This window comes from Corvus cornix, chromosome 3, assembly GCF_000738735.6.
Source record: "Corvus cornix cornix isolate S_Up_H32 chromosome 3, ASM73873v5, whole genome shotgun sequence".
Classification (NCBI taxonomy): domain Eukaryota; kingdom Metazoa; phylum Chordata; class Aves; order Passeriformes; family Corvidae; genus Corvus; species Corvus cornix.
Genome location: NC_047056.1, coordinates 112,064,378 through 112,089,676, shown reverse-complemented (window position 1 = coordinate 112,089,676; position 25,299 = coordinate 112,064,378). Strand labels below are relative to the sequence as shown.

At 55.0% G+C, this 25,299-nt stretch overlaps 2 protein-coding genes across 2 annotated transcripts; one reads left to right on the top strand and one right to left on the bottom strand.

Annotated features, from left to right (window-relative positions):
• The first annotated feature begins 393 nt into the window (after window positions 1-393).
• FDFT1 (farnesyl-diphosphate farnesyltransferase 1) lies at window positions 394-11,676 on the top strand. Its single transcript, XM_039569439.1, has 8 exons — window positions 394-495; window positions 1,247-1,344; window positions 4,940-5,123; window positions 7,049-7,177; window positions 7,576-7,767; window positions 8,359-8,535; window positions 8,757-8,909; window positions 10,019-11,676. Exons 1-8 carry the CDS (start codon window positions 394-396, stop codon window positions 10,238-10,240), a joined length of 1,257 nt encoding a protein of 418 aa, XP_039425373.1. The 3' UTR covers window positions 10,241-11,676.
• Window positions 11,677-12,646: 970 nt separating this feature from the next.
• On the bottom strand, window positions 12,647-23,949 carry CTSB (cathepsin B). Its single transcript, XM_010411379.3, is given in 11 exon segments — window positions 12,647-14,045; window positions 14,152-14,280; window positions 15,068-15,184; window positions 15,860-15,952; window positions 15,955-16,005; window positions 16,686-16,771; window positions 17,402-17,520; window positions 18,125-18,239; window positions 18,650-18,735; window positions 19,272-19,423; window positions 23,925-23,949. Coding segments are annotated over 10 exon segments (1,020 nt in total). The 5' UTR covers window positions 19,398-19,423; window positions 23,925-23,949; the 3' UTR covers window positions 12,647-13,947.
• Between the last annotated feature and the right edge of the window lie 1,350 nt (window positions 23,950-25,299).

Here is a 25,299-nt window from a genome sequence, read left to right as displayed (position 1 = left end):
TAGGAGGTGTCCCTGCCCGTGGCAGGGGCTTGGAACTGGAAAGTCTTCAAGCTCCCTTCCGTCCCGGGCCCTCCCCTCGCCCCATGGCGGTGCCGCCTCCCCTCACGCTCACCCGCGGGGGTCCGGGCTGCCGGCTCCTTCCCGTTCCGCCCGTGCTAACGCGCGCCTCCGCCAATCAGCGCCCGCGGCCGGCCGTCACACCAGCCCCGCCGCCTTCCTATTGGCTGGCGCTGCCCCTGGTGCGAGCGCGCCTCCGCCAATCGGCGCCGCGCCCGCCCCACCGAACGATGCACCCGGCGCTGTGATTGGCTGCGGGGCGGGGCTGGCTCGGCCCCGCCCTTTCTGGTTAAGCGGCGGCCGGGTTGGGGGCGGCGGGAGCGCGCGGCGGCACCCATGGAGCTGCTGCGGAAATGGCTGGGCCACCCCGAGGACATCTACAACCTGCTGCGCTTCAAGATGGGCGGCTACCGCGCCGTCATGCCGCGGATGGACACGGTGAGCGGCGAGGGATGCGCGGGCGGCGGGATGCGCTTCGCTGTCACCCGTGCGAGGTGCCGCCGGTGGGGAGACTGTCATGTCCGGGTGTGGATACGGCGTTGCCATGGGTGACCGTCCCATGTCCAGCGTGTATAGGACCAGCCCGGCTTTGTGCCCCTTGTGCGTGGCCTCGGTGCTTCCCGGCGTTTTACCGGCTCCGGGCATCCTCTTGCATTGCTCGTAGCCTGCGTGCATCTCACCGGCTCTGCGCGTCCTGTGCATCGCTGCATCCCACGGGCTTTAGGTGCCCCGTGCTCGGTGCTGGTACCCTGCGAGCATGTCGCCGGCTCCGAGCATCCCTTGCACTTCTCGGTGCCGGTACCCTGCGCGCATCCCCCGGGGCTCCGCACATCGCACGGCCCCGGCGCTGTCCCTACACGGCCCCGTCTCCGGCCACGGCGCGGCCGCGGAGCCGAGACGGGGCGGGTTAAGGGGCGGGCTAAGGGGCGGGTTTCGGGCTGGGGGCGGGGTAGCCGCAGCCCCCCGCCGCCGCCGCGCCCCCATGGCGGCCGGCTCCCGGGCCGTGTCCGTGCTGCGGCGGACACTGACCCTGTCCCCGCCGCGGAACCCCCCGCGGGCAGCGGGCCGGCGGCGGGGACAGCAGCAGCAGCAGCAGCAGCAGCATTGCGGAGCCCCCGCGGCGCCCCCGGCCCCGCCGCCCGCCGCCCCCCGCCTCCAACCCGCGCCCTGCGCCCCGCTCTGCCCGCAGGACTCGCTGGGATGCGGCCTCCGAACCTGCTACCGGTACCTCAACCAGACCAGCCGCAGCTTCGCCGCTGTCATCCAGGCTCTGGACGGAGAGCTGCGGTGAGCGGGGGGACCCTCTGGAACTGGGTGTCCCTGGGAGGTGGCAGATGGGACGCCACGCCAACACTGGGGGTCCTCGGGAGGGCGTGGGTGCAACTTCCCCCCTGACACCGGGAATCCCCCGGAGGTGGTGGTGGTAATTCTCCTCCCTGGGAGTTGGTGGGTATAATGCCAGTCCAGCACTGGGGAGCAATGGGTGCAGTGGCCCCCCAGTATCAGGTCTCCCTAGGAGTTGGTGGGTGTGATGCCCCCAATAGCAGAGCTGGCAGGAGGTGGCCCATGCAGTGCCCCCAAACACCATTTTTCTCTAGGGGAGCTGCTGGGACATGCACCCTCTCCTATCAGGAGCTGGCTGGGCTCACTCAGCTCAGCCCCACCCTATGCAGCAGGACGTGGGATTTTTCACGTCCCAGCTGGCTGTACCACATCCCCTCTCTGCACCACATCCCCCCCTCTAAACTGGGTGTCTGGGCTGAGCCTCCTGGCCAGCAGACTGTTAAACACAGTGCCTGGCTCTGTGCCCTGTGTGACACCCTGGGAATGTGTCCTGGCAGTGCCAAGGCTGGAGCTGGACAAAAGGCTGGAGGGAGGAGGTGAGGAAAAACCTGGGGCTGACTGAGGGTCTGGGCCTTGCCTGGGAGGTTCTTTTGGAAGCAGCTGCCTCAAAACCTGCACAGTTGTCGCCGGGAGTTTGTTGCACACTCATTTTTTGCTGTGCAAATTTTGCTGCCCCATGCAGGAAAGCTTCAGGTGGGAATAGTAACAGAAGAAGTAAAGCTCAGCTGGCCCGTGGGCCTCGTGCCATGTGACTACTCTCCATGTAATTCCTTATATTCGTTTGGTAATTGCTGATTTCAGTTTGTAAATCTCCAGTGAATCCCAAGATGGGTTGATGATCAAATTTAGTGGTTCTGGAAGTTGTTCCGGACGCAGTTGCAGGCACCACCCCAAAAATACTGGGTGATTGGTGGGGTTTCTGAGCCCTGGTTTGGCATTTTGGATGGTGCCCCATAGCTGTGTCCTGTGTTTATGAAACGCTGTTTGCAGCCTGGTTGACAGGAAAGGCAGAGAAATTCAGCGGTTTGGCTGGAATTGCGTGGAAAAGTACAACTGGGGCCAAGAATTAAGCTTTTAATTTTCCATGCTTTTTCTGTGCAGGAATTAAGAAAAAAAAATTAAGAAAACACTGTGAAACCTGGTAGCAATATGCCTGCCCTGTGCTTGCCTCAAGCTTCCTGCAGTTTTCTCTGTCTGTCTTTTTTTGTCCTTTAATCCTTGCTGTGCAGCCCGCAGGGGATCAGCATCACCCTTCAGGGCACAGAAACTTCTGCCTGGCATCCTAAAAATGCTCTTGTCGGATCTTTGCAACCCACGGTTGGGCAGGGATGGTGGTTGGATTACAGCTGGCTCAGTAGTGGATAGGGAGAGACTCATTTTCAAAGCTCTGCTGGAGAATTTAGGGACAAAAAAAGGAAGTACAAAACAGAAAGGATATAGCAATAGGTGGAGCAGCAGCCTTATGGAAGGAATTAATTTTGGTGGATCAGAACAGTGCTTGCATTGATGTTGACCCCATCATGGAGTTCAGCTGAGCCCCTGTGGTTACAGACAGGCATCCCAGAAGGGCTGCTGGAAAATGGGGAACTTCTGGAGGAGTGCTTGGAGCAGTGCTTCCCTGGCCAGACGGGGTGCTGGTAGTTGAGATGAAATGTCTGGTTCCTCCTTTCTTGCTTTTTTTGGCCCCTTAGACCACCTGTTTTGCTGGCCAGAGCCCTATCCAGCTCATTGCTCCATGATAAGGGTGTTTTCTTGGCAGGTGGGAGGCTCAAAACTGCAGTTTCATCCATGGCTCAGCCAACAGCATCATAACTGCTGCTGGTGAAAAAAAGTTATGATCTAAGCTCATAGCTCCTCTCCTGGTGATGGAGAGGAGAAGAGGGATGCTCCTGCCTTTCTCTGCTGCCAGTTCCATGGTTCTGCCTGTCCTTGGGACCCTTCAGGATCCACTCCTGAAGGTTCAACAGAGGCTGCAGGTGCTCACAAGAAGAAAGGAGACCTCCTTACCTGGGCAGGATGGGGCAGGAGTTTGAGCTGTGGAAGATCCACACTTGTTCTTGGGAAGTGGGTGCTTGCATTTGTGCCCTGTGCAGCCTGACCTTGAGTGTTTCCAGGGATGGGACATCTACCACCTCTCTGGACAATCTGTGCCAGTGCCTCCCCACCCTCACAGCAAAGAATTCCTTCATTTAATTTGCCAAAATTGCCACGGATCTAAATTCAGTATGTGATGGAAGTTAGGGAGGCAGGTGAGGTCTGGATGCAGAATTGGGGTTAAATAAGTGCTTTAACTGTGTTGGGCTCTGGAATTACTGCTGCCTCTTCCCTGGGCATGGTGCCCCTGTGAGAGGTGCCTCTGGGATGGCATTTCAGGTTCTGCCCTGCCTTTCTTGGTGGCTCCTGGAAGCGGGTTGGAGCCTTGGGCACTCGCATCCTGTTGGATGAACGTTTGTAGCCCAGCTGGAATGGAAAAATGGAAAAACTCAGTCATGCAAAGGAACAGGAGCATGAGAGAGCTGCCTGCTCATGTGGTTTGACAGAGGTGTTAAATACCCTTTTAATCGAGGAAAAAGAGCCAAATTTAACAGTATTGGCTCTGAGAGCAAGTCAGTTTTCCCTGGATGCTTAATCACTGCTTGCACGTGTTCATTCCAGGAGGACAGCACTGTCACCTGGTAATTAGCATTTAGCAGACTACTTTCCATTTGTTAAACAATTAATAAATGCCTTGTCTCCTTGATGTATATCCCTGTGCTTATGGAGGTCTGGGGATTATTTTATATAAATCCTGGAGTTGCAAACAGCATTTCTTGCCATCTGGATTTGTTTGTTTTGGTTTTGGTTTTGGGTTTTTTTTTTTGCTTCAGCTGCAGAAATGTCAAAGCAGAGATGGGGAAGGCAGGGAATGGGGAAGGAAGCAGGGATAGGGAAGGCGGGGGTGGTGGGAGCAGGAGGGGAGGTGGCTCTGCAGCAGCTTCCTGCCAGGGTTCTGGGACCCATGGGCTGCCTCCAGTGTCCTGCTCATGGAGATAGAAAATACAGGGTGGTTTTGGCTCTTCCTGCCAGTCCTAATATTCCTGTTGCACAGTGTGACCCCTTTGTTCCCCCCCAACAGGATAAAAGGTGTGCAGAGAGGGGGAAGTGATGGGAAAACCACACCTGGTTTTGTCCCTCTTCCCTACCTTATATTTGCTTTTCCAATAAGCCGACCTCAGGCTCTGTCCTCTGGGTCCAGCTGAGCGCTGGCCTTGCTTGCAGGGTTAGGTCTTCCCTGCTCAGGTTGGTCACAGGCCTAGACCTTTCCCTGATACACATCTTAGAAAGCCCAAAGTCATGCTATAATTCTCCTCATGAAGGAAAATCCTGCATTTCCTCACCTGGCTGGTATCTTCCAAAGGCACCAAGGAGCTGGCAGTGCCGGTGTGTGTCATGTTGAGCTCCAAGTGTCTCTATTAAAGGTTCTCTGGTTAATCCCAGCTGTTTGTCCTCCCTCACAGGCACTCCCAAGTAAGGATTACTGTTTTTTCTCTCCTCCCAGACATGCAGTCTGTATATTCTACCTGGTTCTCCGTGCCCTGGACACTGTAGAGGATGACATGAGCATCCCCTTGGATGTCAAGGTCCCGATGCTGCACGAGTTCCACTCCTATCTCTACCAGCCAGACTGGAAGTACATGGAGAGCAAGGAGAAGGACCGGCAGGTGCTGGAAGACTTCCCAACGGTAAGGCAGCCTCCTCCTTGCTCCTCGTGGCACCTTTGGGTGCCTGGTTGTTTCCATGTGGTGCCTGCAGAGCTTGTTCAGTCCCACAGCTCTTCCCAAGGGCTCCATCACCTCCCTGTGGGGCTGGGTGCCGAGCTGGGGTGAGAAGCCCAAACACTCTGCAGCTCTGTGAGCCAGAGGGGATTTGGCTGTGGAAAAGTGCCAGCTCTGATCCAGCTTTTTGCCTCCTCTGCTGGAAGAGTGGATGACCATTGTCTTGTGGAGAGAGATTTGGGGTTGTTGCCCAACACTGTGCATTGCCTGTGTCCCTAGTGGGAGGTGTCCCTGCCCACGGCAGTGGGTGGAATGAGATGAGCTTTAAGGTCCCTTCCCACCCAAACCATTTGATAATTCCATGGTATAAGACAAAAAGCACCCTCACTGTTATTGGTAACAATATTGCATTGATTTTTTTATTATTGAGTTGATTCTTCAGGGTTTTTTTCTTTGTTCTGTTTAAGAAAAAATATAATAGTTCTAGTGAGGAGCATCTCATTTTCTGAGGAAGCTTTGTTCAAGTTTTTACCATTTTTAATTTACCCTATTCAGGCTTTCCCTAGCAGTGGGAATGGGGTAATTGTTTGGAGAACTGAGGTGTGTTGTGAGTTTTGTTGCTCAGCCCTGGGATGATCATGGCTGTGTCCTGTCTGGAGGGTGGAGTGTTATAGGGGATGTCTGTGTTGGGATTCTGGATGTGTAGGGATACAGTAGCGATGTCAGTGGCTTGGCTTTAGAGGAGCTTTTGAGAAGGTATTTGTGGCATTTTGCTGTTCTCTCTTGGTGTATATGTTACTTATTTGAGGCAATCCGTGCTCAGGTGTGATTTTAATTATCACAGAATTGTAGAACCATGGAATAGTTGGGTTGGAAGGGACCTTAAAGCTCATCCAGTTCCATCCCCTGCTAGGGGCAGGGACACCTTGCACTAGACCAGGTTGCTCTAAGCTGTGTCCAACCTGGCCTTGAGATTTTTGGGGGGCATTCACAACTTCTCTTGGCATCCTGTGCCAGTGCCTCACCCTGCTCAGATTGAAAACCTTCTAATAATATTTGCTAGAGGTGCATTTGCAGGCTGTGCTTCTCTCTGCCGGGGACTGAAGCCACAGAGACAGAAGCAGAGTGGATACTTTCATTTTACTGACAAACCCTTATTGCACACAAACCCTGGGCTGGCTGCAGTCACCCACTGATGGAGGAAACAGCTTAGCACAATAAAACGTGATGCTCCACAGGTTTGGGAAAGTGAGGATGCATTTTTAATATTTTTTTTTTTAGTGTGAGAGCGATGGAGACACTGCAGGTGTCCCTGCCCCATGGTGGGGAGGTTGAAATTAGAAGTTCTTCAAGGTCCCTTCCAACCCAGCCCATTCTGTGATTCCATGATCACGTTACTGGACATGCAGTAGAAGGATTTTACACTTCCCTCACTGCTTGGTGCCTTGCCAGTTGTGCAAAATGTGCCCTGTGAAGCCAGAGCTGGAGAGGGCTCCGGAGAACAGAACACCAGAAACCTCCCATGGGTCTTTTCCCTTGGCTGGTGCGATGGAATGCTCTCAAGTTACAGAGGAAAACAACTCTGTGTACCAAGTGCAGTCAGTTTTGTCCTGCAGCTCCCAGATGACACCAGTCCAAGGCCACAGAGCCTTCCCAAAGACTTTGCTGTCTCTGATCTCCTGCCAGAGACCGTCCCGTTTAGACTGGGAATGGGCTGAGCCTGAGCTCCAAGGACCTTGGAACAGCTCAGGTTGGGGGAGTTGTCCCAGATCTCCAGCCAGGGCAATATTAGAGCCTGGTAAATAGTATTTCTCTGATTTCTTGATAAATGTTGAGCTCTGTTGTTTTTTTTTTTTCCTGAACATTCTCTTTCTGTTTTTACCATGCTCCAGATCTCCATGGAGTTCAGGAACCTGTCCAAGGTCTACCAGGATGTGATTTCGGATATTTGCCACAAGATGGGCGTTGGGATGGCAGAGTTCTTGGAGAAGAAGGTGGATTCTCAGCATGAGTGGGATAAGGTGAGTCAGCCCAGACAGAGGAATGGACTGAGCATGAGTAGGATCATGGAGTTAAGGTTGGAAAAGCCCTCTGAGATCATCCAGTCCAGCCATTCCCCCAGCACTGCCAAGGCCACCACAGAACCATGTCCCCAGGTGCCACATCCACAAGTTTTTTGAACACTTCCAGGTAGGGTCCACCTTGTCACTATGGAAGGAGGAGACAGAGCATCCCTGTTGGGAAAAGCTGTTTGTTTTCATGGGAAGGCTGAGACATCGGAGGGCCATGAGAACCTGCATAAGATGAACTGTCAGTTGCTTTTTGTAAAACTCCCTGTGGCAAACAGGCAGCTCTTTGTAACTGCTCCTCTTACCTTGTTTTTTCCCCACCCTTTCCCAACTTGGCACCTCCTTGGCAGTATTGTCACTACGTTGCTGGGCTGGTGGGGATTGGCCTTTCCCGTCTCTTCTCTGCGTCAGAGCTGGAAGATTCCATCGTGGGGCAGGACACGCATCTGGCAAACTCCATGGGCCTCTTCCTACAGAAAACCAACATCATCCGTGACTATCTGGAGGACCAGATGGAGGGAAGGGAGTTCTGGCCCAGAGAGGTGAGGGAAAACCTCATCAAATCTCTACTTTTGGCTGTGTATCTTGGTTCTTCTGATGACAGATGGCTGACATCTGTCTACAGCTCTCTGGGTACAGATGTGGGGACAAGGTGATGTCACCCCATACTGCCAAGAACTACTTAGGCAGCTTTTTCTCCTCTCTGCTAGGTTTTCTCTAGGAATGAGGGAGGATAAGACTGGCTGAGATCCCAGGAGGGTACTTGTTCTGCTCCCAAAAGCAGGATCAGCTCTGCCTGTGCCTGACATGATGTCCAAGATTTTTTCTCCCCCTTTTCCATGTGGCTCAGCTGCCTCTCAGGGCATTTCTTGATGTGTGACTCACCTTTTTCTTGCCCTACCTAGGAAAGATGTGGAGATGAGTTGCACCCTCCTCCTTTACAAGCTCTTTGTGTACACCAAGGCCACTGTCACATCTCCACAGCCTGCCCTTCCTGCTTTTCCTTATCCCAGTGATGCTCCAAGGCTGTTGTGTGGGGGTTTTTGGTGCTTCTTGTTGTTCTCCCAGACGTGGTGTCTCTCTGATGACATTGATGCACCCTCCAACTCCTGAGCCCTTATCTTGGTGTTCAGGTTTGGAGCAGATATGCCAAGAAGCTCTCGGACCTTGCCAAGCCAGAGAACATCGACGTGGCCGTGCAGTGCCTCAATGAACTCATCACCAACGCCCTCCACCACGTCCCCGACGTCCTCACCTATCTGTCCCGCCTCAGAAACCAAAGTGTCTTCAACTTCTGCGCTATCCCCCAGGTGAGTTGAGCTTCCAAGTGGTCCCTCACCCTCTGCAGCCCAGCTGGTGAGGAGTTGGAGTTGGAGGAGGTTCTGTATTGTTGGTTTTTTTTATTTCTTGGTTCCTGTCATTTCTGCTGTTGTTGAGATTGTGGCTCCAGTCCATGGATGTCACTATGGACAAGGTGACCCCTCGGCAAGTTCCTTGCAGTGCAGTAAAGGCTCTTCCTGTCTCTCCTCAGGTGATGGCCATTGCCACGCTGGCTGCCTGCTACAACAACCAGCAGGTGTTCAGGGGGGTGGTGAAGATCCGCAAGGGACAGGCTGTCACCCTCATGATGGATGCCACCAACATAAAAGCTGTCAAAGCCATCATGTACCAGTACGTGGAAGAGGTAGGCTCAGCAGTTGGCTTTGAGTCATTTCTGGCTGTTCCTGTCCCCGTTCTTGGGGTGGAATTGGGAATACATGGGAATCTGTTCATTTCTTCCTTGGCTCAGTGGTGGTGGGGAGTGGTGACCCTGATGTAGTTTTGGCCTGGACCAGACTGTGCTTGATGTGTTCCCTTGAACGTACCCTTGGTCTGTGCCTGGACCAGCAGTGTGTCCAGCAGGCCCAGGGCAGTGCCTGTCCCCCTGACCCAACCCTGTGGTCAGTTCTGGGCCACTCACAAAAAGAAAGACATTGAGGGGCTGGAGCATGTCCAGAGAAGGGAACAGAGCTGGGGAAAGGGCTGGAGCAGCAGAAGAGGCTGAGGGAGCTGGGAAAGGGGCTCAGCCTGGAGAAAAGGAGGCTCAGGGGGGACCTTATGATTCCTGACTTCAAAGTCCTGTGGAGGTTAAAAGTGCACGTGGAGAACCAACCAGGGGGTGATTTAATGGGAAAAAACCACCCCACTCCCCAAACTCCCCAACTCCATTGAGGGCTGTTAAATAAAAAGACTTTGCTTCTGCGGCAGGGAAACCCCAAACCATGGGTTATTAGAGCTGCCCTTGTGAACTGGCCGATCCCATGGCAAGGGACAGTGACACTGCAGGGCTTTAGCCCAGGAGAGGGTCTTTGCTTGTGCCCACCATGCTCAGACTCCTGCAGACGAGTATCTCAAAGGCCATGAGAAGAAAACCCCAAATAGCACAGAATTAGGTGATGATGTGGCTGTTTCCAGGCAGGAATGTCCCCACTGGTTTGAGGTGGGCTATACAGTGAGTGAGAGTTGCAGGGTGACAACCACTGGTCCCAGTAACGCCACCAGGGGTTGGGAGATCGTGTCCAGGCCCATGTGGTGGTCCGTGTCCCATCACGGGGTGCCCTCAAGAGGCAGCTTGGCTTAGTGCACTTCCCAAGGGAGATGGGCCTGGACCCATCCAGGTGTCCCTTACTTCATGGCATTCCACCACCGAGGTCACTGTTGAGGGTGACAAGCAGCCCGTAAAACTTCAGCCTGGTCCCATTTGCCTCCTAAACTCCCTATGGGAGCCATAACTCCTCTTCCCTTCTCCCCTAGATCTACCAGAAGATCCCGAGCACGGACCCCTCGTCCAACAAGACGCAGCAGGTCATCGCCTCCATCCGCGCCGCGAGCCTGCCCGGCAGCCCCGTGGCCTCCCGCCACCACTACTCCCCCATCTACCTGTCCTGTGCCATGCTCCTGGCGGCCCTGAGCTGGCAGTACCTCAGCACCCTCTCCAAGGCCGCTGAGGAGTACGTGCAGGCAGGGGACAACTGAAGGGCAGCAGCCAGGTGGGGGCACAAGTGGTGGCAGATGGGCAGCGGGGGCAGGAGGCTCCTCGTCCCCTGCTGTGGGGGTGGCCCAGCACCTGGCACTGGGATGGTGACAAGGATGGGACACTGGGGAGCTGCAGCCCCGGGGTGACAGTGTGGCACTGCTGGACTCCATCCTCACCGCCCTTGCTTGACTGCTTGGATGGCTGCAAATGCTGATTGGAGTCTCAGTGTTTGGGGTTGAGTATTTCTTTTTCCCCTTTTTTTCCTGTTCACCTGAATATTTTTGGTTTGGGTTTGTTGTTTTTTTTTTTTTTCCCATTAGGATGGTTTGAAATCGAAACTCCAGTTGTTTCTTTTCTTCCATGAGATTTGAGGCATCTTTCCAGCTCAGAGCTGAGCAAAACCCTGAGGGTTGTGCCTGCCTTTCTTAGGCAGCCTCTTCTCCCTCACCTCTGGTGCCTGCTCTGTGCTGGAAGGACGCTGCTTCAGCCGGGAGAGGAACGTGCTTCCTCATCCATGGAGAAACCTCTGGCTGCCTTCTGGCCCTCGGTGACTGACATCCTGCAGCCTGGAAACAAGCAGAGGCCGTAGTCACATTTCTGTTGTGCTGAAGGATGCTGAAATGAGCCCTTTTAATGTTAAATATATGGGAGGTGAGGTGCTCTGTCCACCTGAATGTGGCCCCAGCTGCAAGGCAGCTGTGCAGCTCCCTGCCCTGGGACAGATGGCCCCTGCAGTGACACAGCTCTGGTTTTGGCAGTGGGGAGGTGGTTAAGATGAGAAGGGAGCTGCCAGCACAGCCCTGAGCTCGTAACCCCAGGCCTGACTCCACTGTAGGTGCTGGGCTCTGCACGAACTCAGCCCCAGGGGATGCGTGGTTGTGGCAGAGCAAGGCAGGGGAGTGAGAGTTTGCACCTTGCTTGTCCCTTATGGGATGCTTTTTTGGGGGGGCAGGAGTGATCCCTGCCCTGAACTGGGAAGGCTGGAGCCACCAAGGGAGTGACCAGGGCGGGTTTCCCTGGCCCACTTGGCTCTGGTGTTGGGTCAGACTGACATGTGAGCTGGGAGAGGCTCCCAGTGCTGTCTTCAAACACACCAGGCTGGACTTAGAAGAGGAAACAGCATTCTGAAGGCAAGTCCTGTTCTCCTGGGGTGGATTGTTGTTTTCAAGGTCCCTACCCACCCCCCTCAAATGCTGCGTGAAGGGAGTGAGAGCCCATGGCCTGGTCCAGGACAGAGCTACCAGGGGCAGGGTGGTGGCCTTTGTGAGGCCAAGCCCCTGTGGCCAGGCTGTTCCTCAGAAGGAGAACCCCTACTCCACAGTTCCTGGTGTAGATAGTTTTAAGCTGTTGTTCTACAGAAACTCGCAGTAGCTCTCTTTGTGCAGCTTCCCGTCTTGTTGAAATTAAAAATTTTCTTTGGGAAAAGAAAAAAAAAGTGTTGGATCATCTTTTTTTGGTTTTTTTTTTCAGCTGTCATTTCTTTTATACCAGTGATTCCCCCACAAGTTACAAGCCCTCAGCTCATGAAATTCCAGTGCTCCCTTGGTGCCAGCTCTGGGTATCAAAGTACAGCCCCGTGTGCCAGACCTGGAGGAAGAATTTTAACCAGGGGGACAGCTGAGGGTCCATAAATTTAGCTTGAAAGGAGTGGTGGCACAGCGCTGGGCTGCAGGCTTGTGCTCCAGAGCCCTGGTGCATCCTCAGGGCTGCTGGAAGTCCTGCGTGTTCTCTGATCTGGGTGGAAGCACCTTCCCCCCCACCAGCACACACACCAAGGGGTGGCTGTCACCAGCAGGGCCACAGGACAGGGCTGGCACTGACACCTGCACAAGGGAAGGGATTCTGCCCCTCTCAGGTGAGACTCCACCGGCAGAGCTGCCTCCAGCCCTGGGGCAACAACAGAAGGACGTGGAGCTGCTGGAGCAAATCCAGAGGAGGCCCCGGAGATGCTCCAAGGGCTGGAGCCCCTCTGCTCTGGAGCCGGGCTGGGAGAGCTGGGGGTGTTCATCTGGAGAAGGATCCAAGGAGACCTCAGAGCCCCTTCCAATGCCTAAAGGGGCTCCAGGAGAGCTGGAGAGGGACTTGGGACAAGGCATGGATGGGATATGGGGAAGGAATTTCTGGCTGTGAGGGTGCGGAGGCCCTGGCACAGGGTGCCCAAAGAAGCTGTGGCTGCCCCTGGATCCCTGGAAGTGTCCAAGGCCAGGTTGGACGGGGCTTGGAGCAACCTGGGATAGTGGGAGGTGTCCCTGTCCATGGCAGAGGGTGGAACTGGATGAGCTTTAAGGTCCCTTCCAACCCAAACCACTCTCTGAAGACACAAGGGTCTCACCTGGCTTCCACACCAGACACCCACCTGAGGTGGTGGAAGTCAGGCAGAAGCAACCACAGGCCAGGAGCCGAGACACTGGAGAAATCATTTATTGGCACAGGTGTTCCAGCCAAATACAGCACAGCTCTGCCTCACTGGTGTCTGAGCAAGCAGAGGTAAGGGGCTATTTTACAGTGCATGGAGAGCCTGCTTCACACGTTTCAGACCCGTAGCCTCAGCTCAGTAATAGATTTTGTGCTTTAAAATTAAAGAAAAGCTCTTCGCTATATTAGTGTTGGCAAATCGCATGATTCCTCCTGTACACAACCTGTTACACCTCCCCCAGTAACAAAAATAAGGTTTTTTACCTTCCTTAACGCCTGTGGTTCAAGAAAAAAAAGCTTTAATTGTGTCCAAGTTAGTGAGACATCTCCAAGCATCTGCTTGAGCTGCCTGCAGCAGACTTGGGAACCATCCCTCATCTCAACATTCAGCACCTGCAGCCCCAAAGCACCCCAAATTTGGGTGCTGCACCCTTGCCCAGGCATGACCTGCACACATCAAGCTGCTCAGCCACGGAGGAGAAGGGCTTTGCTTTTCCCAGCTCCGTCGCAGCTGCTTGCAGAATATTTGATCACAGGCTCATGGAGCTCCAGCCAGGCCCTTCCCCAGCATCAACAACCCCAGAGTACAGCAGATAAAAAAGCCAGTGAACAGCTGAGGAAGAAGTGGTTTGAAAAGCCAGAAGGATGGAGCAGAGCAGGTGATGCACGAGGGACTTGGGGCAGGCAGCCCTGGCCAGAGCCACCCCCACATCAAGTTCAGCAGTATTTTGTCGTTGATAGGTCTAAATTTAGCCAATTCAAGGCACGCACTCACAGGAAATTCTTCCCTGCTTGTTTCAGGTGGTAACAGTCAGATCAACCCATCTGGGGGTGCACAGTCCCCCCTAGCCGTGGCTTTCCAGCAGCATCCACCTCTGCTGCCCCACCAAGTCCCTAATCCCAGCACAAAGCTACTGTTTCCTGCCCTCCCAGTAGCAAACTGGGCTGGAAGGGGTCCAGGCTAACCAAATTCCAAGAGGCCAGTGAGCTCTCCAGCAGTCCTCTGAGCAGGGAATGCCCCCAATGTCCTGCTGTGACCCACCAGGAGCAGGAGGTTGCCAGAGAGCAGTTCCACCTCCAGCTCCACCATACCATTTAAAAAACAAACCCAAAAATTTAAAACAAAACAAAAAAAACCCCCAACCAACAAAAATGGAAAAAAAAAAAAAGATAAAAAGCTTTAATAAAGTAACCTGAACTAGAGTCTCTTTTAGAAGGGGGGGTCTCTGCACCCAACCCGCTATCAGTTAAAAGCATCAGGGACTCAGGATTATTTGTGGTTTGATCAGAGTTACATCCTCTTCCAGTACTGCTCCGTCCTGGGGATGCCGGCCACAACCTCGGACTCGATGCCACAGTGGTCCTCTCCTCGCAGGATTTTGAAGAAGCCTGGGAGAACACCAACAGCAAAAAAAAAGAAAAAAAGAAAGTCACCCTCTCCACCTATCCATCATCCCACCATGGGAACGGGGCGGGGATTCCCGGCGGCTCTCACCGTTCTCCCCCCAGTCGGTGTTCCAGGAGTTGGCCACCAGCCAGTACGGAGTGTCGTTCTCCACGCCCCAGCCCAGGATGCGGATGGCGTGGCCTCCCACCTGCTCCCCAGACACGTGCTGGTAGACCCCTGCAAGGGAAAAACACCCCAAAATGTGCACACTGCAGATCGCTCACAGCCCGGGGCACAGCCGGTATCACAACCCCCAGAGAGGCTGAGGAGGGGCTTTTGGTTGAATGCGAAACTGAAACTTAGTGCAGAGTCTGGAGGAAGGAGTTCCGCATGGGGGGATGGTGATAGGACAAGAGGGAAAGGTTTTAAACTAAAAGATGGGAGATTTAGGTTGGGTGTTAGGAGGAAATTCTTCCCTGTGAGGGTGGGGAGGCCCTGGCACAGGTTGCCCAAAGAAGCTGTGACTGCCCCTGGATCCCTGGCAGTGTCCAAGGCCAGGCTGGGCAGGGCTTGGGGCAACCTGGGATAGTGGAAGGTGTCCCTGCCCATGTTCCTCATCTCAAATGAGATGATTTTTTAATCATTATCTTCCCACCCAAACCATTCCATGACTCTGTGACTGACACTCAGCACCAGCTGAGCACACACCAGAGACATTCCCCAAGGGGCTCAAAGGCAGATCAGAACAAGAGATTTGAGGTCCTAAAATCTGAGCTGTTGCTGTCAGCTGGACTTTGGGGTGGTTCCCATTAGGGCTCCCTCCCTGAGCCAGTCCCAAGCACCTTTCCCCCTCCATGGATGCAGGAGATGGCATCTGCCCACGTCCTTGCCACACCAGATACTCGAGTGTGAGCTTGACATCTCCTCCCACACTGGAGAAGACAGACCAGGGCCACAAAAACAGGGACCCTATGGATGAAGCAGGGAACAGGGCTCCCCCCACAGTCCCAGTGCTGCTGCTCACCTGATTTGTACATCAGGAAATCCTCATAGACAATGAAGGCTCCTTCCACTGGGCCGTTCTTGTAGATCTCAGCCATGATTTCTTTCTCACTGCGAGGGACGCCGTAGGATGTGATGCCTTAAAGGAAAAGAATTCCCACCATTAGGATGGCGTTGTCAGGCCACATAGGATGGCTCGACCAAGCCTGCTCAGTGTGACCCTGCAAGAGGCCTCTTGCATCTAAATTCAGGTTAAACTCAAACCCAGCTGCTCCAGAGGCTCCTGACGCAGCCAGGCAGGAAAAGTGGGCTCCAGCCAGCACTCTTCCACAGGGAATTATTTAATCTGAGTCCTATTCTGTACCCACAGACCTATTCCAGACAGCTTTAGTGGGAAGGGACATTTTCTCCTTGTACATCCTCCTTTTTAAAACAACCCAAAAGGCTCAAGGAGAAGACAAATCTCCAGGAAACAGCCGGATTATCCTAAATGTACCACGCTGGCTGCTGCCAAGGAGACTTGGAGTTGGCTTTGACACCAGATGGGGCTCAGCACCACACTCTTCAAGCCAGCCACGTGCACCATGAGGACTCAAACCAGCTCCACCAGTTCCCCCTTTCCCAGCTGAGTCTCAGCAAACACAAACTGTACATCTGTCCCACTCAGGTTTGCTCCAGGACCACCAGACTGGAGCCTCCAGGGACAGGGCACAGGAAATAACCACCAGGTGATGGGTCTGGTCCTGCCAAGCCTGTCCTGATGCCACAAAGAGCAGCTCCCTTACCATGATGCCACAAAGAGCAGCTCCCTTACCATAGTGCTTGTCCTCCTTGTACGAGGGTGAGTACCCAGGCTCGCAGTGCCGGCTGCATCTCGGGGTGCTCCCTCCCTCCCCGGTGCAGGGGGCCGGCTGCCGTTGACATGGTGCTCGCAGGGTGGGATGGAGTAGGGCCGGCAGCCTGTCCAGGACAGAGGTGACATCAACTGGCTGTCCCCAAAGATCCCAACAGCCACACTGGAGAAGGCACCAGAAGCCCCAAGAAAGGGCGTTTCTGCCCCAGGAACCCCACAAATCAGTGGGGTGCAGGAGAAGGTCTTCGCCTGCCAGATGGGCAATCCCTCCATCAGCAATGGGTTTCCCTCCAGACCTGCTTCCCACCACCTCGCTCTCCAAAAGGTGATGGAAAAGGTGGAAACATGAACCAACTGATGGTCATGCCAGGAGGAGGCAGAGGGTTCCAGTCTGGAAGTTATTTTTTGAAGGGGAAACTTGTCAGAAAGACTCCCCACCTCATCCAAAGTGTATTGAACTGATTCAAAACCAGCAACAACACAAAATTCACAGCCTGATTCATTCCTGCTATGGAAACAGGAACCCTGGGAGGTTGTTAAGGGTTCCTGGCTCCCTTCCCAAATGGGCCTCCTGCCTCTGGGTGCTGCCCAGGGACCCTTGTCCCAAAGGAGTGACCAGAAGGAGCCATGGGGGCAGGAGCAGCCAGCTGGGGCTGCAGAGGTGCTCGAGTTGAAGGAGGGAACAGCCACAAGGATGCAGACCAGGAGCGAAGCATCCCAGAAAACATGAACCTTAACCAAGCAGAGATGCTCCTCTGCTTTCCCACAGGTATCTGCCAGGACTTACCCACGTGGGAGTCGTAGAGACCCCCGGACACGAGGCCCCTCTCTGTCCAGTACCTCCACGCGCCGGAGGGGTAACCACCATTGCACCTGGGGGAAGAGGCACCAGCTCCAGCCCCAGCCATCCCATTCTGGGAGAGGCAGGGGAATGGAGCCAGCCTGTGATGGTTCAAGGGAAGCTTCGGGCACATAAAACCTTTTTTCAGTCCGTTCCTGCCTTCCCTGGGATTTGCCTTGAGACACCAAGGCCTCAGGAAGAGAACCAAGAACACCCATGGCTCCATATCCCAAAGTGCCTCCTTACCAGGTCCCTGATCAGCTTCTGCTGCCTGCAGCAACAGGACTTGGAGACTCAACTCCCCACCCTGTGCTCAACAATTGGAAAAGCCATAGTGCCTGAAAACCAAGGATCTGGGACTATGAAAGATCTTTCCCTTAGCTTCAGCAGCTGCCAGCTCTGTGTGGGACAGCATCACTGTGTGCTTGCAGCCATCACCATCCACGATGCTGAGGGCAGGATGTGTCCCAGAGGGACTGTCAGTCCCTGGAATCACCTTTCTGTTCCCACCTAACTCCCTCATCCACCCCACAAACCTCTGGAGGAGCTTCCTGCTCGTTAGGGAGGTAATGAAGGTAGGGCTGAGGCAATCAGCACCTCCAGGGTCTGTCCCTGCTCCTCCCAACCACCTTCCCAGTGCACAAGGACCAGGAGCAGCTCACCCCATGCCACACTCGAAGCCACAGCACGACAGCAGGTCCTCAGCTGAGACCTCCACGCTGACCTTGGCGTTGGTGTGGACACAGATCCGGTCTGAAATCGCTTCCACGGCGCCAAAAGCCTGAGGGCAACCCCAAAACACCCATTAGAGATGGTCAGGGGAGAGAAATCAGGAAACCTCCTGGAAATGAGTGCAGCAGGCATGGCCTGGCTGGGAGAAGCCACCCAGGAGCTCAGAGACTGCAGCATCCCACAGCATCCCCCCACAAAGGGCAGCAAAGGTGCTCTGAGGGCTGGAGCCCCTCTGCTCTGGAGCCAGGCTGGGAGAGCTGGGGCTGTTCACCTGGAAAAACCCAGGGAGACCTCAGAGTCCCTTCCAGAGCCTAAAGGGGCTCCAGGAGAACTGGAGAGGGACTTGGGACAAGGGACGGAGGGACAGGATACAGGGAATGGCTTCCCAGTGCCAGAGGGCAGGGATGGATGGGATATTGGGAAGGAATTCTCCCCTGTGAGGGTGGGGAGGCCCTGGCCCAGGGTGCCCAGAGAAGCTGTGGCTGCCCCTGGATCCCTGGAAGTGTCCAAGGCCAGGCTGGGCAGGGCTTGGAGCAACCTGGGAAAGTGGAAGGTGTCCCTGCCCATGGCAGGGGGCTCACCAGCAATTTCAAAAGCATGGGTTTTGCCCAGAAAATTTTATCAACACAACATGAAACCACTCCTATCCTTACCCAGCAGGAGCCACAGGAGCCCTGGTCTCTTATCTCGCTGATGGTGGGGCAGTTGGGCCACTGCGTCCGCGAGTCGAAGTTATCAGGCAGCTCCACGTCTGCAGCAAAATCCACCCTGTGAGGAGAGGGAAACGCTGTCACAGGAGCAGCAGCGACCCACGACTGGGTGCACTGCACTCTCCAACCTCCTCTGAAGGTGACCTGGAGGACGAGGGCTGTTGTTTGCTTACAGAAGGAGCATAAATACTTGTGATGTCCTCAGCGGAGGTCAGCAGCTCCTCTGGCGGGTTCACTTTCAAGGGTAACAAATTGCACAGCTTGCTCAAGTATCTGGCAGAACACTGGATGGATTTTCCCCCTCACGTGTGCTCTGTGCTTAATTCCATGAACAAGGTCCACCAAGCTCCACCAATGTCCACCCTGCTGCCCACAGCCTGCCAGGAGAGCCCCTCACCCACTCCAGGTGCTCATGGAAGATCCACACGAGCTTTTACTGCAGTGCCACCTTCTCCTCCCTGCACTCACCTCTCAGGGAGCTTGGGCCCACCCAGGAAGGTGCCACAGAGCTTCTTCACGTAGCTCATGTCAGCATTGTGGAAGTTGTGCCCCGCCTGGGAAGAGACACACAGAATTGGGACACAACTCTCCAGAGCCGCCAAGAGCATGGCTGGGACCATAGCCTGGTGCTCCAGAGCTCCCTGAATCCCAACCAGAGTCTGGGATTGCTGCACAGCCCAGAGGCCAAAAGCCAACCACCTACAGACACAGAACACAGGCCAGGATCAGCCCATCAGGACCAGTAAGGTCCAGCTCGAGGCTTTGGGCACAGCAAACGGGCCAAGGAGGGACAGGTCACCAATAACTGGATGCTCGCTGCTTGTTTCCAGCCTCCTGCAGAGTTTCCTCCTCTTACATTGCTCCTACTCCACAAATCCATCCTGCTCTGCTCCAAGGAGGAGCTCCACAGTCCCCTGTCACTGCAGGAACCCCTGAGAACATCACCTCACTGGAAAAGTCAGCTGGGAACAAGGCTGGATTGATGTCACCACCGTGGTGACACTCCCAAAGCTCGGCCACTAAATCCCACATGCAGACTGTCAGCAGTGCATCCAAAAAAACATCCCCAAATCATCAGGCCAGTACTCACCTTCCAGGTGGTGTTGAGCTTGTTTATGTGGTTGACCAGGTCATCGGAGAGAGGAGGGAAGTAGGGAACGCTGCGAGCGTTGGCGAAGGCCACCAGGACACACAGCAGGGACACGGACGGCCACATCTTGGCTATGGAACGGGACACTCCACCTGCAGCCAGATTGAAGCATTGTTGGAAACATCCCCAAACTGGGCTCAGCTGCAGCAACACGTGGGAGGATAAAATGTGTGGCTGCACCAGGTGTCCCTCCAGATCCCCAGTTCCCCCAAAGGTCAGGAGAGACACAGGAACAGAGTAACAACCCCCCTCCTGCAGCTCAGGAGAAATCAGATAAAGGCAGCCTTGTTTGTTGACCACTACAGGATTAGCAGCAGCAGGAAAATACCTTTTGAAGCAGATCCAAGGGATTTGGAGGGTATTAAAACCTGTGTTTACTTCCACAAAAACGAAGAATAAGGACCACGAGAAGGAGTAAGTGGCATCCCACCTCCACAGCAAACTTCAGGCACGAGACTTGACAGGCCCTGGCCCTGCTCTTCCCTTTAAAGATATTACTCCAAAGTACATTTTTGGACTTTACAGCCTCATTTTGCCCAGCCTGCTGCCCTGGGGACCCAGATTGGGGTCACAGTCCCAGGTGTGACCCCCTGCCCATGCACAGGGGGGGGTCAGCATGCACCAGAGCTGTCTGTGGCTGCTGTCCCCTGCTCCCCTGCCACTGGGGCTTTTCTCCAGAGAGGTGCAGGGCATGAGGAAAGCCCAAGTTTGGGGATCAGAGGTGCAGAGGAAATCCAGGAACAGGAAAGAATGGCCCAGAGGCTCCCATGCAGGAGCACAAGCGCCACCCAGCCCACAGACATTCCAGGGCTCCCTGGTTTCCCTGCTCTCCTTTAACCTAATTCACACTGAATTGCCCAACTCCAAATTAACCCCCAGCGCCAGCAGCCACTTGTACCTCGTCCCCACGCCTGACTCAGACACATCACGAGGCCACGAGCTCCTTTATCTCTGCAAACACACCAGGGCACCCTCCTCCTCCTCCAAACCCTCCCAGCTCCCTCCCACCAGCCCCACATCCACCCCAGACCTCGGATCCTCCACGGCAGAGATATCCAGGCTTTAATTCCTGCTCATCTCATCAAGCTCAACGTGTAATCACCTTTGCAAGCCCGGGCTTAAACCGGACACGCAGCTCCTGCCAGCAGCTCGGCAGCCCCACAGCAGCAGAGCTGGATGAGCAGGGGATGGGGATGGGAGACAAACACACACCTCCCTGCCGGCTGCTTCCACCCACTCCCAGCCAAGTTTAGCCTTTCCAGAGTAGAAAACCCAGCAGGAGTGTCCTACTTTCTGGCAGCAGCGAGCCCAGGCGGCTGCAGCTCACTGTATAAAAGGGTTTTTTTTCTCCTTTCCCGCTCCTCCTTCCCACCATTTATTTATTTGTTCCCCCTTCTCTGCACTTTCAGCAGGATGCTCAACCCAAAAAGAGTTTCAGCAGCACATGGGTCCTCCCACTCTTAAATCTCACCTCTCTGAAGGGGTTTTATGTGTGTTTGCAGCGGTTTCATGAATATTTTCTTTGCTTAGAGGTGCCTGCAGGCAAGGGACTCGCTGGCAGTGCTCCCTTGCTTACACAGCAGGAAGCAGGTTACACCCAGGAAAATAAATATACATTTCTAATGCAACTGTGCTTTTTTGCCTACGACAGGCCACAGGAAGCCTGCAGGTAACCAGCCTGAGCTGAAGCACCTTTTTAATGGAAAATCTTAAATAAAATACGCACCTACACAAATATCAACCCGCAAAATCCTCTGCACTTCCTGCAGTCAGCTCGGTGTTTCCCATAGCACAGGCAGGAGGCGTTTTTGAGGCCTGAAGTCACATGATTACACTTTGTTTTTTCCAGCAGGATGTTTGTTAATCTGCTGACAGGCTGAAAACCACCCTGCCAGGCATCGGTGCGCTGCTCTGCTCGCACCCAGCTTCTGAGGGACAGACACGGGACGTCTCCCGGCCTCGGGTTACCAGACCACACACTCCAGGCAACCCGAAACCGAACTGAAAATCGATCCCAGAAGTTTCCCCTCCAACAGGCAGAGTTTCAGCTCTGCTGCTTTGCATCTGAACCACGGACATGGCCCAGGGCCAGCAAACCCAGCAAAGCAAATAGCTGGGAGCCAGATGGATCTTTAGGCAAAAAAAAAAAACCCCTCTTGCCAAGTCTCCTGTGGGCATGGAGCCTCCCTATGGGTCATGAAAGAGCTGGGGGTGTCCAGCCTGGGGAAGAGAAGGCTCCAGGGAGACCTCAGAGCCCCTTCCAGTGCCTAAAGGGGCTCCAGGAGAGCTGGAGAGGGACTTGGGACAAAGGATGGAGGGACAGGACAAGGGGAATGGTTTCCCACTGCCAGAGGGCAGGGATAGAGGAGATATTGGGAAGGAATTGTTCCCTCTGACAGCGGTGAGGGACTAGAACAGGTTGCCCCAAGAGATGGGGGATGCCCCATCCCAAAAAACATTCAATGTCAGGTTGGAGGGGGCTCTGAGCAACCTGATATACAGCTAAAATATACGAAGGTGTCCCTGCCTGTGGCAGAGGGGCTGGAATTAAATGCCCTTTAAACATCCCTTCCAACCCAAACCTTTCTATTATTCTACGAGGTCTCCTATGGCTGTGAAGTTTGGGGTGGTGGGCAGCTGACACTCTCAGCTGGCACCAGGTATCCCAAGATCTGTCTGGAAAAGGAAGGGGAAATCCTCAATCCCGTGGGATATTTTCCTCCCTAACCCCCCCTTCTCCCTGGCTTTATCCTGTGTACAGCAGGTCTATAAATAGGACACACAGGCACAGGACTGGCAGGACAGATTCCCACCAGCCACGGGTCACGTGCAGCCCAACCACAACAACCCCCAAGACCCTACAGCGAGAAAAAGCTGCTGATTTCCTCCCTCACCCCCCTGTCCCAGCTGATCCGAGCAGCAAGAGCTTCCCCTGGCAGCGTTATCACACTGCTGCTTCCCCCAGCACCGCTATCTCCTCTTCACACCCCTCCTCCTCCTAAAACCTCACAGCCGTTTAAACCCCAGAGCAGCAGGCCCAAAACCAAAATTGCATCACAGCTGCTGCACCCCACCATCTGTGGCCCTTGGTGCACAGCAAACAGGTCAGAGGAGTTTCTCCAGGAGCCCCAGCAGATCCCTTCCCTTTGCACCCCCAACGTCTCCAGAGGTGCCTCAGTTTCAGGATAACACTGGCTAAGGCTGATCCACAGCTCTCATCCCACCACAGCCCATCAGCCTGGAAACAGAAACAAGGCTTCCCAGGACAGGGCAGCTTCACCCTGCAGAACTGCCCAGGTGGTGGCAGGAGGATGTCTGGGGCTTGCAAAGAGCCCCTCAGGTTGCTCCACCTTCCCCTGGACTGAGACCAGAGAGTACTTTGGGATCCAAAGCATCTGCTGATGCCATTTCTTGAAGGATGAGCAGGAAATAAACACCCACCAGCACACCTGACCCTGGGTGGGACAGGACACTCACGATTCAGCCAGCTGAGTGCAGCCCCTCTCGAGGAGGGGGCAGCGAGGCCGAAGGCTCTGCAGGAGCTGCTCAGAGCAGCTGCAGCCTGCGAGGAAGGAGAGCACCCGAAGGGCTGTGGCTGTGCTGGTGCTGCAGCATCCACCCACAGCCCTCTGTGCTGTCGCAGAGGAGGAGGGAAGGAGGAGACACCACCCAAGTGCCGTCTCCATCCCTCCTGACCGCATCTGGGAGCCAGGGGCAGCTCCCTGCCTGTTTTCTCATGGACACAGCTCCTGATAGTTGAACCCTGTCATTCCAGACATCAGCAGGATCCCACATTGCCCTCCCAGCAGCCAAGGCAGTGCCCACAGCAGCAAATCCCTTCACCTCTGCACCAAAATCAAAGCCCACAAGTCCCATTTAACTTTATTTAAGGAAAACAACAACTACAACAACCCAACCCCCAAACCGGCTATTCTGAGCCCAGCTCACATGACTCAGCCGAGGCAGGTCAGACCACAGATAAGTCACAGCCCTGAAGCATCTCCCAGCTCCTGCACTGTCTGGGCCAACCCCCTGCAGGCACAGACAGAGGCATCCACACCTTCTCCAGGGCTCTGAGGAAGGTAAAAGCTGTCCCACCCTCCCTTCTACAACATCCCCCACTCCTCCAGAGCCAGGGGTGCTCAGCACAGCCCAAGCCATGTGTCCTGCTCAGCACCAGCCGTTCGCCCGGGCCGAGCTTTGTCCTTTGTTCTCTTTGCCAGGGCTTGTGACTCCGAGCCAAAACAAAGCAAAGCCATAAAGGTTCAGCTGTGGATCCCGATCCAGCTCAGCCTGCTGTGTCACCAGGTGAGCTCGGCGGCACCAAACCCGTGGTCTGGTGACTTTATCAGAGCTCTCGCTGCATTACCAAAGCTTGAATTACTTTTTCTTCAAGTGAAAAAAACATGAGGCGCTCCTCCCCACACTTATTCCCTTCTAGCAAAGCCAGATCACTGGCACAGGTCAGATAACAGAATCCTAGAAAGGTTTGGGTTGGAAGGGATCCTAAAGATCATCTAATTTCAACCCTACTAGACCTGGTTGCTGTCTCTGACAAAATAAGTCCCTCCTGAGACAAGCTACAGCACTCACCTCTGCAGTTTCCATGCACACAAAGCACGAGATTACTCCCCAGTGAAGCTGCACTGATTTTTTTTTCCTCTTTTCTTACAGACCAATCCATTAACCGGAATCTTGCACAAGCCCCCAGACACCCCGTGCTACGGAAATCCCTTCCTTTCATCTGCAACCCAGAGGGAAATGCCAGAAGGAAGCGCTCTTTGCTGCACCACGCCCGCAGAGCATCCCTAAGAGTGGGATACAGGGGTGAGAGATTCATTCCAGGCCAGAGAGATGCACGGCAGCTCCTCCAGCGCCATTCCCAAGCCATGGTCCTGGTCCAAACCAGGCTGGGCTGTGCATCACGGGACGTTCCCAGGGTGCCAAACCGACCTCGGCGTCAGCTGACGAGCAGGGCAGCGGCGTTTTTCCTGTCTCTATCATAAAAACAAGGTTTCCTCTCTCCTCCCGCGACCCTTCCTGAAGGTTTGACGAGTTTTGAGGGTTCATTTTCCCTGCAACAACCCGCACCACTGCTCCGCAGCGCATCCCCCTCCCTCACGCCGCATTTCGCACCCCGCACTAGCCACGGACAAAATTCCCCCAAAACGCCACTGCAAAAAGCGGGAGACGCTGCTGCTGTTGTCCCCGCGGGTGTTCCGTGGCCCTCACGGAGCCGTGGAAGGGGAGCCCCGTTCCCCCCGCCCCCACAGCATCCCCTCCCTTACCGGTCCCCGCCGCCGCCGCGCCCGCACCCGCGCCCGCTGCGCTTCTTATGCGCGTCCCCGACACTCACCGGGACTCACCGGGACTCACCGGGACTCACGGCCCCGCGAGCGCTCGGTAGCCACGGCCGGGGCAGCTCCCGGAGGCTGAGTCATTCCGGGGCCGGCCCGCCCCCGGCGTGACAGCATCCTGCCGGCTGCCCGCCCCCGGAGCCCGCCTCCCTCCCTCCTTCCATCCCTGCTCCCGGCTCCATCCCTGCTCCTGACTGCTTCCCGCCTCCTTCCATCCCTGCTCCCGGCTCCATCCCTGCTCCTGCTTCCCTCCTTCTCCCATCCCTGCTCCCGGCTCCATCCCTGCTCCTGACTGCTTCCCGCCTTTTCCCATCCCTGCTCCTTGCTACATCCCTGCTCCTGGCTCCATCCATGCTCCCGGCTCATTCCTTCCTCCTGTCTGCTTCCCTGCTCCTGCCTCCATTCCTCCTTCTGCCTCCCTGCTCCTGCCTCCATCCTTCCTCTTGTCGACACCCGTCCCACCTACTTTTCATACCCCTAAGCTCCCTGCATCCTTCCTCAATTCCACCTCCATCCTGCCTGTATCCCTCCTCCAGTCTGCTTCTGACCTTCCTCTATCCCACAAGTGTTCCACCGTCTGCCGTCCCATCCCATCCCATCCCCTTCCCTTC

Excerpts from the sequence above, each read along its gene's own strand:
- FDFT1 (XM_039569439.1), top strand. The coding sequence starts at position 394 with ATGGAGCTGCTGCGGAAATGGCTGGGCCACCCCGAGGACATCTACAAC. Across the intron at positions 7,178-7,575 it reads CTCAGCATGAGTGGGATAAG|TATTGTCACTACGTTGCTGG; the intron begins GTGAGTCAGCCC and ends CCTCCTTGGCAG. Across the intron at positions 8,536-8,756 it reads ACTTCTGCGCTATCCCCCAG|GTGATGGCCATTGCCACGCT; the intron begins GTGAGTTGAGCT and ends GTCTCTCCTCAG.